Consider the following 14349-nt stretch of genomic DNA (forward strand, 5'->3'; position numbering starts at 1 on the left):
ATAAGAGCCCATGGAATTACAGGGAAGTTACTAGCATGGGTGGAGCATTGGCTGACTGACAGAAAACAGAGAGTGGGAATAAAGGGATCCTATTCTGGCTGGCTGCCAGTTACCAGTGGAGTTCCACAGGGGTTGGTGTTGGGACCACTGCTTTTTACGATGTATGTCAGAAATTTGGATTATGGGATTAATGAATCTGTGACTAAATTTGCCAATGATACAAAGATAGGTGGAGGAGCAGGTAGTATTGAGGAAACAGAGAGACTTAGATAGTTTAGGGGAATGGGCAAAGAAGTGGAAAATGAAATACAACGTTGGAAAGTGTATGGTCATGCACTTTGGTGGAAGAAATAAATGGGCAGACTATTATTTAGATGGGGAAAGAATTCAAAATGCAGAGATGCAAAGGGACTTGGGAGTCTTTGTGCAGGATACTCTAAAGGTTAACGTCCAGTTTGAGTCGGTATTGAAGAAGGCAAATACAATGTTTGCATTCATTTCTAGAGGTATAGAATATAAGAGCAGGGATGTGATGTTGAGGCTCTATAAGGCACTCGTGAGACCACACTTGGAGTATTGTGTGCAGTTTTGGGCTCTTTATTTTAGAAAAGATATACTGACATTGGAGAGGATTCTGAGAAGATTCACGAGAATGATTCCAAGGATGAAAGGGTTACATTATGTGGAACCTCTGGCAGCTCTTGGGCTGTATTCCCCGGAGTTCAGGAGAATGAGGGGGGATCTCATAGAAACATTCCGAATGTTAAAAGGCCTGAACTGATTAGATATGGAAAGTTATTTCCCATGGTAGAGGAGTCTTGGACAAGAGGGCACGACTTCAGGTTTGAAGGACGTCCATTTAGAACAGAGATACAGAGAAATTACTTTCGTCAGACGGTGGTAAATCTGTGGAATTTGTTGCCACGAGTGGCAGTGGAGGCCAAGTCATTGGGTGTATTTAAGGCAGATATAGATAGCTTCTTGATTAGCCAGGGCATCAAAGGGTATGGGGAGAAGGCAGGGGAGTGGGTTTGACTGGAAGAATTCGATCAGCCCATAATTGAATGGCGGAGCAGACTCATTGGTCTGAATGGCCTACTTCTACTCCTATATCTTATGGTCTTAACATCTCCTCCACAATCTCACTCAGCACAAGCGCTATAAGGCCGTGTGTTTACATCTCCCCCCAACCCCACTGTATACTTATGACTGTGAGGCTATGCACAGCTTCAAAGCCATATTTACATTTGCGAATGACACCACTGTCGTAGCCCAAGTCAAGGATGGTGACAAATTAGTATATATTAGTATTATTACCTCAGAAAGGCGCTGCCAAAGTTATACCAACATGTCTCCTGCCTCACCAGAGGCCCGAATATACTTGACCACTGCTACATAGCAGTCAAGGATGCCTACCGTTCCGTCCCATGACCTCACTTCGGAAAATCGGACCATCAGGCCGTACTCCCCCTCCCGGCTTACAAACAGAAACTGAAGCGGGAAGTCACGGTGTCAAAAGTGGTGTCGTGTTGGACGGAGGAAACGGATGAGGTCCTCCGTGACTGCTTTGAATCGGTGGACTGGTTAGTATTCAAGGACTCGGCAGCTAACCTCGATGAGTATGCCTCAGCTGTCACGGACTTTATTTGGAAATGCACGGAGGACTCTGTGTCTCACAAGACGATCCAGGTATTCCCTAACCGGAAACCTTGGATGAATTATGAGGTCAAGTCCCTTTTGGAGGCTAGAGCTGCGGCTTTTAGGTCCGGGGATACTAGTCACTACACGGAATCCAGGCGTGAACTCCGGAAAGCCATTAAGGGCACCAAAAGGCAATATCAAGCCAAGTTGGAAGCCCAGGCTAACCAGAGGGATGCCAGTAGACTATGGCAGGGTCTAAATGAGATCACTGGGCGCAAAGAAAAGGCTGGGAATATCAATAACTGTGGTGCTTCTCTTCCTGATGAACTTAACATATTCTACGTAAGATTCGAACAGAAGAGGAGTGTCCCGCTCCCTCCGGATGAACCGGACCTGGTGGCATCAAGATTCATCATCACCGAGGAGGACGTTAGAAGGGTCTTCCTGAAGATAAATCCAAGGAAGGTGACGGGCCCAGATGGCGTCCCAGGATGGGTTCTCCAGGCCAGTGCAAGCGAGCTAGCTGGAGTGTTTGCTGACATCTTCAACTGCTCCTTGCTTCAGTCTAAGATCCCCTCATGTTTTAAAAAGGCAACGATAATCCCAGTGCCGAAGAAGAGCAAGGTGGCATGCCTGAATGACTATCGATCTGTGGCCCTGACATCAATTGCTATGAAGTGCTTCGAGCGATTGGTTATGGCACACATCAACTACAGCCTACCGGTCAACCTCAACACTTTGCAATTCACCTACCGGAGCAACAGGTCAACGGCAGATGCCATCTCTCTGGCCCTACATTCCTCCTTAGAACACCTAGAGAATAAAGACACATACGTAAGGCTCCTTTTCATTGACTACGGCTCTGCCTTTAATACCATCATTCCAAATAAACTGATTCCTAAGCTCCAGAACCTGGGCCTTAGCACTCAGATCTGCAGCTGGATCTTCAACTTCCTCACAGACAGGACCCGGGCTGTAAAAAACCCAGCTCTCCTCCACAATCACTCTGAGCACCGGTGCCCCACAAGGCTGTGTACTCATCTCCCTGCTGTACTCACTGTACACCCATGATTGTGCAGCCAAGTTCCCATCGAACTCAATATATAAGTTTGCTGATGACACCACAATTGTAGGCTGTATCTCGGGTAATGGTGCATTTGAGTACAGAGAGGAAATTAAGAACCTGGTGGCATGGTGCGAAGACAATAACCTATCCCTCAACATCAGCAAGATAAAGGAATTGATTGTTGGCTTCAGAAGGAGTAGCAGACCACACGACCCAATTTACATCGGTGGTGTGCAAGTGGAACAGGTCAAAAGCTAAGTTCCTCGGGGTCAATATCACAAATGACCTGACTTGGACCAACCAAGCAGAGTTCACTGCCAAGAAGGCCCACCAGCATCTTTACTTCCTGAGAAAGCTGAAGAAATTTGGCCTGTCCCCTAAAACCCTCACTAATTTTTATAGATGCACCGTAGAAAGCATTCTCCTAGGGCACACCACAACCTGGTATGGAAGTTGTCCTGTCCAAGACCGAAAGAAGCTGCAGAAGATCATGAACACAGCGCAGCACATCACACAAACCAATCTTCTGTCCTTGGACTCACTTTACACCGCACGCTGTCAGAGCAGTGCTGCCAGGATAATCAAGGACACGACCCACCCAGCCAACACACTTTTCATCCCTCTTCCCTCCGGGAGAAGGCTCAGGAGCTTGAAGACTCGTACGGTCAGATTTGGGAACAGCTTCTTTCCAACTGTGATAAGACTGCTGAACGGATCCTGACCCGGATCTGGGCCGTACCCTCCAAATATCTGGACCTGCCTCTCAGTATTTTTTGCACTACCTTACTTTCCATTTTTCTATTTTCTATTTATGATTTATAATTTAAATTTTAAATATTTACAACTTTTTACTATTTTTAATATTTTAATATTTAATATTTGTAAGCCAGGGAGCAGGAAGCGCAGAATCAAAAATCGCTGTGGTGATTGTACATTCTAGTATCAATTGTTTGGCAATAATAAAGTATAAGGTATAGAGGGAGATTGAAAATCTGGCTGAGTGGTGTCACAACAACAACCTCTTTCTCAGTATCAGTAAGACCACAGAGATAATTATTGACTACAGGAGGAGGACACCAGAGTTCCATGAGCCAGTCTTCATCAGGGAATCAGAGGTGGACAGTTTCTGTAGCTTTAAATCCTCGTTACTATCATTTCAATGGATCTGTCCTGGGTCCACCAAGTAAGTGCCATGATGAAGAAAGCAGAGCAGCCACTTTACTTTCTTAAAAGTTTGCAAAGATTTGGCATGTCCTCTAAAACTTTGACAAACTTCTACAGATGTGTAGTGGAGAGTATAATGACTGGCTGCATCACAGCCTGGTCTAGAAGGGGCAATGCCCTTGTACTGAAATACCTACAAAGATATTGGATATGGCCCATCCATCACAGATAAAGCCCTTCCCACCATTGAGCTGTCATAGGAAAGCAGCATCCATTGTCAACAACCTCCACCATCCAAGTCATGCTTTCTTCTTGCAGCTGCCATCAGGAAAGTATCAAAGCCTCAGGACCCAAACCAGCAGGTTCAGGAACAGTTAATACCCCTCGACCATCAGGCTCTTGAACCAGAGGGGATAACTTCACTAGCCTCATCAATCAATTGTTTCCACTGTACTGGACTCACTTTCAAGGACTCGTCATCTTAAATTCTCAATATTTATTGTTCATTTATTTATTTATCTATCTATTTATTTATTTCCCTGTCTTTTTGTATTTGCAGTTTTTTTCACATTAGTGATTGGGTGTGGTCTTTCAATGACTCTATTGTGTCTCCTTTATTTCCTGTGATCGCCTGCAAGAAGGTGAACCTCAGGGTTGTATATGATGACCTTTATGTACTTTGATAATAAATTTACTTTAAACTTTGACATAAATGTTTCTAACTGGGCCTCAATAACCCCGTCTGCAATGGGATCCTGCATTTGCTCTCGTGCCAACCTCAGTCAGTTCGGATTGGTAAAAACACCTCCTCCACAATCTCCATCAGCATTGGTGCTTAGACCCTGCTCTACTTGCTTTACACCTGTGACTGTGTGGCTCAGTACAGTTCCAACACCGTATGCAAGTTTACTGATGTCACCTCTGTTGTGGGCCATATTAAAGGTGGTAATGAACCAGCAGAGAGGAGGGAGATTGAAAATCTGGCTGAGTGCTGTATATCAACAACCTCTCACTCAATGTCAGCAAGATCAAGGAACTGATTGTAGAATTCAGGAGAGGGAATCCAGAGATCTGTGAGCCTGTCATCATTGGAAGATCAGAGAGGGAGAGGGTCAGTAGCTTTAAATCCCAGTGTGTCACTATCTCAGAAGACCTGTCCTGGACCCATCATATAAATATAATTACAAAGAAAGCACAACAGTGCCTCTACTTCCTCAGGAGTCTGCGGGGATTCAACACGTCATCAAAAACCTCGACAAACTTCTATAGATGTATAATGGAAATTGTACTGACTGGCCACATCAGCCTGGTATGGGAACACTAATGCCTTTGAACATTAAATCCTACAAAAGGTTGTGGATTCAGCCCTCCCAACCATTGAGCACATCTACATGAAACACTGCCGTAAAAAAGCAGCATCCATCATCAAAGATCCTCATCCCCCAGACCATGCTCTCATCTCACTGCTGCCATCAAGTAGAAGGTAACGGAGCCCCAGGACTCACACCACCAGGTTCAACAACAATTACTACCCCTCCACCATCAGACTCTTGAACAAAAGGGGATAACTACACTCGTCTATTGAGGTGTTCCCACAAGCAATCATCTCAATTTAAGGACTCATTATCTTGTTATTTCATGCTCTCGTTATTTATTGCTATTTATTTATATTTGCAGCTGCACAATTGTCTTCTATGCTCTTGCTCTTTTATTGATCCTGTTTACAGTTACAATTCTATAGATTTGCTGAGTATGCCCGCAGGAAAAAGAATCTCAGGGTTCTAGGTGCTGACATGTATGTTCTCTGATGATAAATGTTACTTTGAACTTTGAAATAAGTGTTTCTGCATTAAAAACCATGAATGCTGCATTTCATGACAACATTCATTCAGGTGGGAATTTTCCCATTCATCAATTCACCAAAACTCATTAAAGTAATTGTTTAAAAGCTCCATAACATTTCAATGCTTTGGCATTTACTTTGGTCATGACTATTCATCCATTCATCCCAAAATCTCTGTTTAAAGTACCTTGTCACCATTTACTAGCACGGTAACGACTGTTCTCCATGTATCTTCTGCCTTGCTAAATGCAACGATGATAAAGCTGGTTTGGTTTGTTGATGGAATGTCACTAACAAGAACCCTTCCATCAGATTCCACTTGGAAAGAGGGATCATCCGTATGGAATTCCAGGCCATTCGGTTCACTGCAGTTGAAGTGAACTACAAAAATAAAAAGGAAAATAACACGTAAGCAGATTATCATCCAAACACTATTCCTGACTGATTGGTTTTACAGAAGAAAAACCTTCACACAAACTACAAATGTTGTATTATAACAATGTACTTTGTGCTTGGGTGTAATGGACTTTGCACATTCTAACCATATGTCACAAGGGACAAAGATTTACCTTCTCATTCCCCATGTTTCACTGTGTTGATTAACCCTCCCACAATTTTCATCAGAATTATTTTTTAGAATTAGAATTAGAATTTATTTAAATCTTACATCCATCCCACAACGTGAGGGAGTAAAACTCTGTGTAATGACTCTGTTGCAATGTACAGACATGTGAATTTAGAAGTCTTATGGCTTGTAGAAAGAAGCTGTCCCGTAGCCTGTTGGTCCTGTCTTTAATGCTGCGGTTGTGTTTGCCGGGGGAAGCAGCTGTAACCGTTTATGGTTGGTGTGACTGGTTTCCTCGATGATCTTCCACGCCTTCTTTATGCACCTGCTGCTATAAATGTCCTCAATGGAGGAAATTTCACATCCACAGATACGCTGGGCTGTCTGTACCACTCTCTGCTGTGCCCAGCGATCAAGGTTGGTGCAGTTTCCGTACCTGGCAGGGATATAGCCAGTCAGGATGCCCTCAGTGGTGCCCCTGCAGAAAGTCTTGAGGATTTGAGGGCTCATGCTGAACTTCTTCAGTTGCCTGATGTGCAAGAGATGCTGTTGTGCATTTTTTTGCCACAAAGCCGGCGTATACAGTCGAGGTGAGATCATCGGCAATGTGTACTCCGAGGAAGTTGAAACTACTCACCCTCTCAACTGCAGACCCATTGATGATGATCGAGCCAAACTTAACGCCCTTCTTCCTGTAATCCACAATCAGCTCCTTTTGTTTCTTGGATATACTGACATTGGAGAGGGTTCAGAGAAGATTCACGAGAATGATTCCAGGAATGAAAGGGTTACCGTATGAGGAACGTCTGACAGTTCTTGGGCTGTATTCCCTGGAGTTCAGGAGCATGATGGTGGGATCTCATAGAAACATTCCGAATGTTAAAAGACCTGAACAGATCAGACATGGCAAAGTTATTTCCCACGGTAGGGGATTCTAGGACAAGAGGGTACGACTTCAGGATTGAAGGACATTCATTTAGAACTGAGATGCAGAGAAATTACTTTAGTCAGAGGGTGGTAAATCTGTGGAATATGTAGCAACGAGTGGCTGTGGAGGCCAAGTCATTGGGTGTATTTAAGACAGAGATAGATAGATTCTTCATTAGCCAGGGCATCAAAGGTATGGGGTGAAGGCAGGGGAGTGGGGGTGACTGGAAGAATTGGATCACCCCATGATTGAATGGCGGAGCAGACTCTATGGGCTGAATGGCCTACTTCTGCTCCTATATCTTATGGTTTTGTGGACACTGGGGGAGAGGTTGTTATCCTGGCACCATGGTGTCAGGCTGTCAACACAGTTAATGTTCTACGTAGAAGTGATAGAAATGACAGCTTGTTGGATTAAAAGTAACATTACAGGAAAGCATGTAGACTCCCACACAACTGGTTAAACTAACTATACACATAAAAATCTGAGATCATCAATATGCTGTTCATTTCTGGTGTGTCCTCCATATGCTCGGCCATTATATACTCATCCATTAGTTGACTGGTCATCATTACAGAAACTCAACTGTGACGTAGGGAGGGTGTGCTGTTCTTTTATGGTCAATCCTCTGAATGTTTTGGAGTTTTCGTATCAGGCTGTGATGAAATCAGTCAATATACTCTCCACTACATATCTATAGAAGTTGGTCAAATTTCAGATGTCAAGGACATAGGTAGAGAAAAGTGCTGGAAAATGGCCAATAACATCATGAAGGATCCCACCTACCCTGCTCGTGGACTGCTTCTCCCACTGCCACCAGGGAGGAGGCTACATAGCATCTACGCCAGGACTACCAGACACAAAGACATTTAAATTCCCCAAGCAGTAAGGCTGATCATCACCTCCACCCACTAATTCCACCACCACTTTATTATTACCTGTCAGTCATCTTGTGTGCATCTCAGTGTGACTTTATGGATATACAATCAATCTATGTATATAATTTATCTTGTGTATTGAATATCTTGGTCATAACTTGTCCTGGTCCCATCACATCAGCACTCTGGCCAAGGAAGCACCCCCCCCCCCAGTTAAATAAATTTGGCATGAACTAGTTGGCCCTCACCAGTTGTTAGAGATGTACCATAGGAACCATTCTATCAGGAGGCATCACAGGTTGGTATGACAACCACTCTGGCCAAGACCACAAGACATTGCAGAGTTATGGACACAGCTCAGTCCCTCATGAAAACCAGCCTCCCCTTCATTGCCTACGTCGACACTTCCCACTGCCTCAGGAAAGCAGCAGCATAATCAAAGACGCCTCCTACCTGTCTCATTCTCTCTTCTCCCCTCGTTCATTGGCTAGAAGATACAAAATCTTGAAAACTCGCCACCAGGCTCAAGATCAGCTTTTATCTTGCTGCTAAAAGGCTCTTATTTTGATCTCACAATCCACCTCATTGTAGCCCTTCAAAAAGACATGAATCTGCAGATGCTGGAAATCCAAAGCAACACACACAGTACACTGGAGTTGCCACCTGGTCTTTGTTCCCTTTTAGTCTGCCTGAACTGCACTTTTCCTGAAACTGTTGCATTAAATTCTGCATTCTTTTGCGCTTTTCCCTTTCAACTGCCTCGATGTACTTGTGTTCTGAAATGATCTATAGTGATGGCATGCAAGCAGATTTTCACTGTATCTCAGTGCCTGTGACCATAATAAAGTCACTATCAGTGACAAAGATTGATACTTTTTGGATGTCAATGAGAATAAAGGTAATAGGAAGGACCATTATCGTATTGAATGGTGGAGCAGGCACGAGAAGCCAAATAGCCTTTTTTTTGCTGCTACTTATCCTGTGGTTGTATTATTAAAAGAATGAGTCCTGAGCCAAATCCAGTGCCCAGTTACGCCATTTTGTTCAACATGCACTGTTCCATCATGATACTAATATTGGCCTCTCCTTCCCTTCCTATCAGTTGCTGAGGAGAGTGAATTCAGACCAGTCTGGAAACAAGGGTAAAGATTCACAGGGGTTGCCTGTGATTTGTGTCACTGGTTCCTGAAACTTGAGTTACAAATGTTTACTATGCCATGGTATTCTGCAGTGTTGTAGCCCGGGCCAGGCCTATCTTCTCCCGTATTGAGTACATGCCCCCTGGATGCTGCTGACTGCTATCCACACCTCGGGCGTGCAGTCCGTGCATCTGCCAAGTACTGCTCCTCCTGACTTACATATATACTGTTTCCTATTATCTTGAAATCTGTTGCACACTAGCCATATATATGTGTATGATTTTCATCACAAAACATAAAGAGAACTGGTTTAAAAAGAATGTGTATATGGTACATGTTGGTATGGTTTCAATTACTGTTCATCTCCCATGTTCAGATTTCATCAGGACAGTTGCCCTTGCTCATGTTTAGTAGTACGTTAACACTACAGTTAGTTTAACCACGTAAACACGAGGAAATTTGCAGATGCTAGAATTTCAAGCAACACACATCAAAGTTGCTGGTGAACGCAGCAGGCCAGGCAGCATCTCTAGGAAGAGGTACAGTCGACGTTTTGGGCCGAGACCCTTGGTCAGGACTAAATGAAGGAAGAGTTAGTAAGAGATTTGAAAGTTGGAGGGGGAGGGGGAGATCCAAAATGATAGGAGAAGACAGGAGGGGGAGGGATGGAGCCAAGAGCTGGACAGGTGATTGGCAAAAGGGATACGAGAGGATCATGAGAGGTCCCACTCCCAGCATCTCGCAGGTTCTCTTCTTCTGCTGCCCCGACAATCTCTGCTACTAATACTCCCGCTCCCGGACCAGAACTGAGTCCCGCCTTCGGACCCCCACAGACTCCCGCGACTGCACAGGAACAGGGTATTCCACCATCTGGCAGATATTCTAATGATGCCGGTGACTGAAGGAATTTTATTACCCAGTGCGAGCCGACATCTTGGTCGTTTATGTGAGGATGCGCGAAAACTGGCGTGCATGGTCAATCTCCTAGATGGACCTCCACTCAGCCTATTCGAAAGCTGACATTTCGTGGCGGTGTTAAGGAGATTTTTTGACCTTCCAGTACGGGGTCAAGAGGCTGCCCACAAACTTGGACCTGCGCCAAGGTAGGAACAGTGAGAGCCTATGCATTCAAATTCCCCACACTTGCAGAGGAGACGGGTTGGAATGAGTGATCTCTCATCATTGCCATCCAGCGTGGACTGAACGCGGGGGTCCGGTGTGAGAATCTGTCTGGGGCGAGCAGGATAGTTTGGATATCCTGATTAATCTGGCTATTCGAGTTAACGACTGGATAACTGAGTGGCGGAGGGAAAGAATATTTGAAACTTTAGTTAACCCGGCGGAGGGAATCAAGAGCCGCTGTTTACTGTTCCCGGGCCGAACCTAGAGTTCGCCACTACCCGGAGGCTCCAAGTACCACGCCCTGGCTCCGGCGGTGCGTGATTCGGAGTCCTAGCCCAGACTCTTAGTCTCAGCCTAGTCCAAGGCCTGAGTCCTTGTCCAGTACGTTATTCCTGCTTCTGATATGCTCTCCTTGTATTGAGCAATAAACTCAATTAAGTTAACCTCACAAGAGGCGTCTTGCGTTTGGGTCTACACTTGCTCCCAACACCCCCCACTGTGACAGATATTCACAAAAGAAACGAGAATGCTAGGAAGTTTCAATATTCGGTGCTAAATTTCAATAAGTGAAGACATGAATGAATCACCACTTGCCCCATTAAAATCAGTCCACTGCTGAGAAGCAAACAATTGTTACAGTACAGGACATGGGCATCTGGCCCGTCTCTGGAAGGTTAGTATCCATCAGTCTACTGCGATAACGATTGTTCCTGTTGCTTTTTACGTTGCTCTTAAGGCTGATTTGTAATTCTGCGTCAAATGTACGCTATAGGTGTACACATCCTACTCAAAGTGGAAGTATGAATACAATGACAAATAGGTTGTAGAGGTTGAGCTGGGGTGGTGGAGGAAAGCGATCAGCCGTAGTTTCTGGATATTATTGAATTTTCCAGCAATTAAACCTCTTTGCTCACAAGAATTAAAACCTTGACAATGAAACACTTCATCGATCCCTTTTTAATATCATTCAGGACAACGTACAGTGGGTATTTCAAACAAATCTAGGTAGACTCAGTAAACTTCAGTGACACCCTACTGCTGAGGGAACTGCTGCAAGGTGAAACTATACCGAAAATCCATGCATTTGTAATGATGCAAAGTGAAACTACAAACTGGACTGTTGCTGCATTACATGAATTTCGTGACTGATGTGGCATCATTTTAACCAATACAAAGTTGTTGGCAATCCCATCAATAAAAACTATACAACCTCCTCTGAAGGTTTCAGACACTTGACAATCGGATTAGTTCCTCAAAGACTGCTCAAGCGACACAAGTCCAACTCAAGGAAAGTACAGCATTTTAGTAGAAAACGTTTAGTATAAAATAACTTTCCGACAAAATGAAGGAACACATCTTGTGCGGCCAGAAGACTTTTCCCAAAGTGGGTGGAGTCTGTTTTTGAAATTGGTATCTCATCCATCTCGTATAAACTTGATCCAAAACCGAACACACAAAAAGCAGTTGAAATGTACGGAACATAAACTAAAGTTGCTAGTTGCAGTTGTAAACGTCTAGTACACAAAACGCAAATTCGCTTGAAGGTTACTATCTGTCAGGTAATATGGAACGGCATACCTGAACCTGTTCTGGAAACAAAACAGAAAATTGACTGAAAACACAACACCAAAGTATTCACAGTTCTTAGCTAATCTGGAGCAGATGTTCTGAATTTGGGCATAAAGTGCACAGTTATAATTCGCAGATATGCCGAACTTTCAGTGGAACGTAACCGAGAACGACAGATACATCTGCAGAACAGCGTAGAGAGGGAACGGTGATCAAACTCTCACTATGCAATGTTGTGCCTTGCACATTGAAAAGCTACCGACTTTGTACCCCACGCCCCCCGATATCAGAGCCCCTTTTTTGCAGTTCATATCCACTCCCCGGATACTTTGCATCCTTTCCCGCCTGATCTGTCTCTGTGAATTGCAGTCTGAGCCTTAAAACTCGCTCTGCCTTTCCCATACACCCGACGTTATTCCCCGATGAGACCCGGGTGTTTTCCTCGTTCTCACCTCTGCCAAGTACTTGACCCACCGCCAGAGACTCCACCTCGAAAACGTAGGAGTCTTTATCGAACCCCTCGCATCGCTGTGATCCTTCGCCACTGCAAACCTGTCGGACAGAGTCGTTTCATGTTAGATAACGTGAAGCAACCGCTCATCGCCTGCACAGCCGATCCTCGAGGTCTGTCTAACCCGCCTGGATTAGACCCCACTCGAAAATCTCGGTTTTAATTGGATTAAAAAGATGGGCGAATATATTGCGACGGGAAACCAGAAGCCGGTGTTGGGGCAAGAGTGACCCACCCACACCTGGCGATCCGAGCGAAAAAAACAATCACACATGAAAAAGCTCACGGCGGCATCTCAGATGAGTTGGAGACGATCAGTGTTGGGGACTGCGGCTCACCTGTAGCAGGAAGGCGAGGATTCCCAGGCAGCAGAAGGTGAAACTACTCATCGGAGCCAAAGTGACTGTCCACGGATCCGGGTTGTGCCCGATCTCTGTTTTATTTGCGGGTTTCTCTCCGCTTTCGCTGCGCTGTGTCCTCTCCCCGCTGCTGCTTAACCCAGACTTCCTCTTCTGATAAACATTCGGTAATTCTTCAACTTTAGGAGGTGTTTCCCTCTGTCCAGGACAGGAGAAAATCTGTAGATGCTTGGAATCCAAAGCAACGCACACAATGTGCTGGAGTAACACAGTCGGCCAGGCAGCATCTATGGAAAAGAGTAAATAGTCGACGAGAGAGACCCTCTGTCATTCACTCATTGACAGGGTAACCTTGTTTATACTAACCCATGATTACCCTGGTTTTACCTCAGCAGACATATTCCCCCTACCCCCACACCATTCCTGCGATTTAACAAGCTTCATTTCTCTCCTACCCACTTCTGACAAAAACTCATCAACACGAAACAGATGTGAACTGACCTGCTGGGTATTTCCAGCATTTTTCTGTTTCCCTTTTAGATTTTTAACATCCACATTTTTTTCTTCATATCTGATGTTTGTCGCTTTATCTGAACATTTCCTTCAGTGGACAAACTATTCAAATACAAACATGTGGTTCCACATATTTTTAGCCATTCAGTCAAGTTGATTCAGCAATCAAGTGGTAGCCAATGAGGGAAGTTACACATGGAGTGAATAAACTAAACAAAATCCTACATCGTTGTGAGCCTACTGAAACACATCCACTAGCTTCTAGGAAACTATTTGGGGGGATTTCTTTGGCATATTTTTGCATCACATTAGTAACGGAGTTAATATTTCATTAGTAGTTAGCCACTTTGGGATATCCACTCAACAACTGCAATCTCTCTTTTACAGCCCAGCAGGGAAGTCCTGAAGAGGGAACTAAATGATGGGGGAGGTTGGACATAATGATTCATATCTATGTGTTTTTATTGTATTTTACCATTTGGTCCTTGTTTGAGGCACTGAAGCATCGAAGGAAGCCAATTTATGACAGATGTTTACAGTGCTAATGTCTGATTGTAGTAAGCAAACAGTTATGGTCAACCAAACAAAACCCATTGCATAAGATAAAGATGTCGTTCTGTTCAACACTGTCATGTGCTGTAGGACTTTTTGTTTAATGAAGAACTTGTGGAATCCTCAGTACTTTCCTGAGCAATGAAGAAGACTTCATTGAATATGAGTAGCTCCTTTGAATCTGCTCTATCAGTTAACAAAATCATGCCTGATCTATCACAACACCATTTTACTCATATTTGTATTCATAAATCTATTGATTGCCTTTTTAAATGTAATGACTGATCATGCCTGATGATCTAGAGCAGGGATTCCCAACTGTTTTTATACCTTGGACCCTAAACGTTAACTGACGGGTCTGTGGAATACTGTTTGTGTACCCCTGTCTAAACTAGGGAATTCCATATATCTAAACCTTTTCAGAGAATTCTCCTCATTGCAGTGACTCTTTAGCTGAACAAATATCCATTCTGCATTTCCCTGGTCAAGCATTTAAGAA

At 44.2% G+C, this 14349-nt stretch overlaps 1 protein-coding gene across 1 annotated transcript in view; it reads right to left on the bottom strand.

Annotated features, from left to right (window-relative positions):
• Positions 1-12815, bottom strand: part of LOC140210632 (cadherin-1-like) — a 52844-nt gene extending 40029 nt beyond the window's left edge. Inside the window, exons 1-3 of the mRNA XM_072279764.1 lie at positions 12765-12815; positions 12368-12467; positions 5902-6095 (exon numbers count right to left, since the gene is read on the bottom strand). Coding sequence (XP_072135865.1) covers positions 5902-6095; positions 12368-12467; positions 12765-12815 — 345 coding nt within the window. The remainder of the gene's footprint in view (positions 1-5901; positions 6096-12367; positions 12468-12764) is intronic.
• Positions 12816-14349: the final 1534 nt, after the last annotated feature.

Source organism: Mobula birostris, chromosome 15, assembly GCF_030028105.1.
Source record: "Mobula birostris isolate sMobBir1 chromosome 15, sMobBir1.hap1, whole genome shotgun sequence".
Lineage (NCBI taxonomy): Eukaryota > Metazoa > Chordata > Chondrichthyes > Myliobatiformes > Myliobatidae > Mobula > Mobula birostris.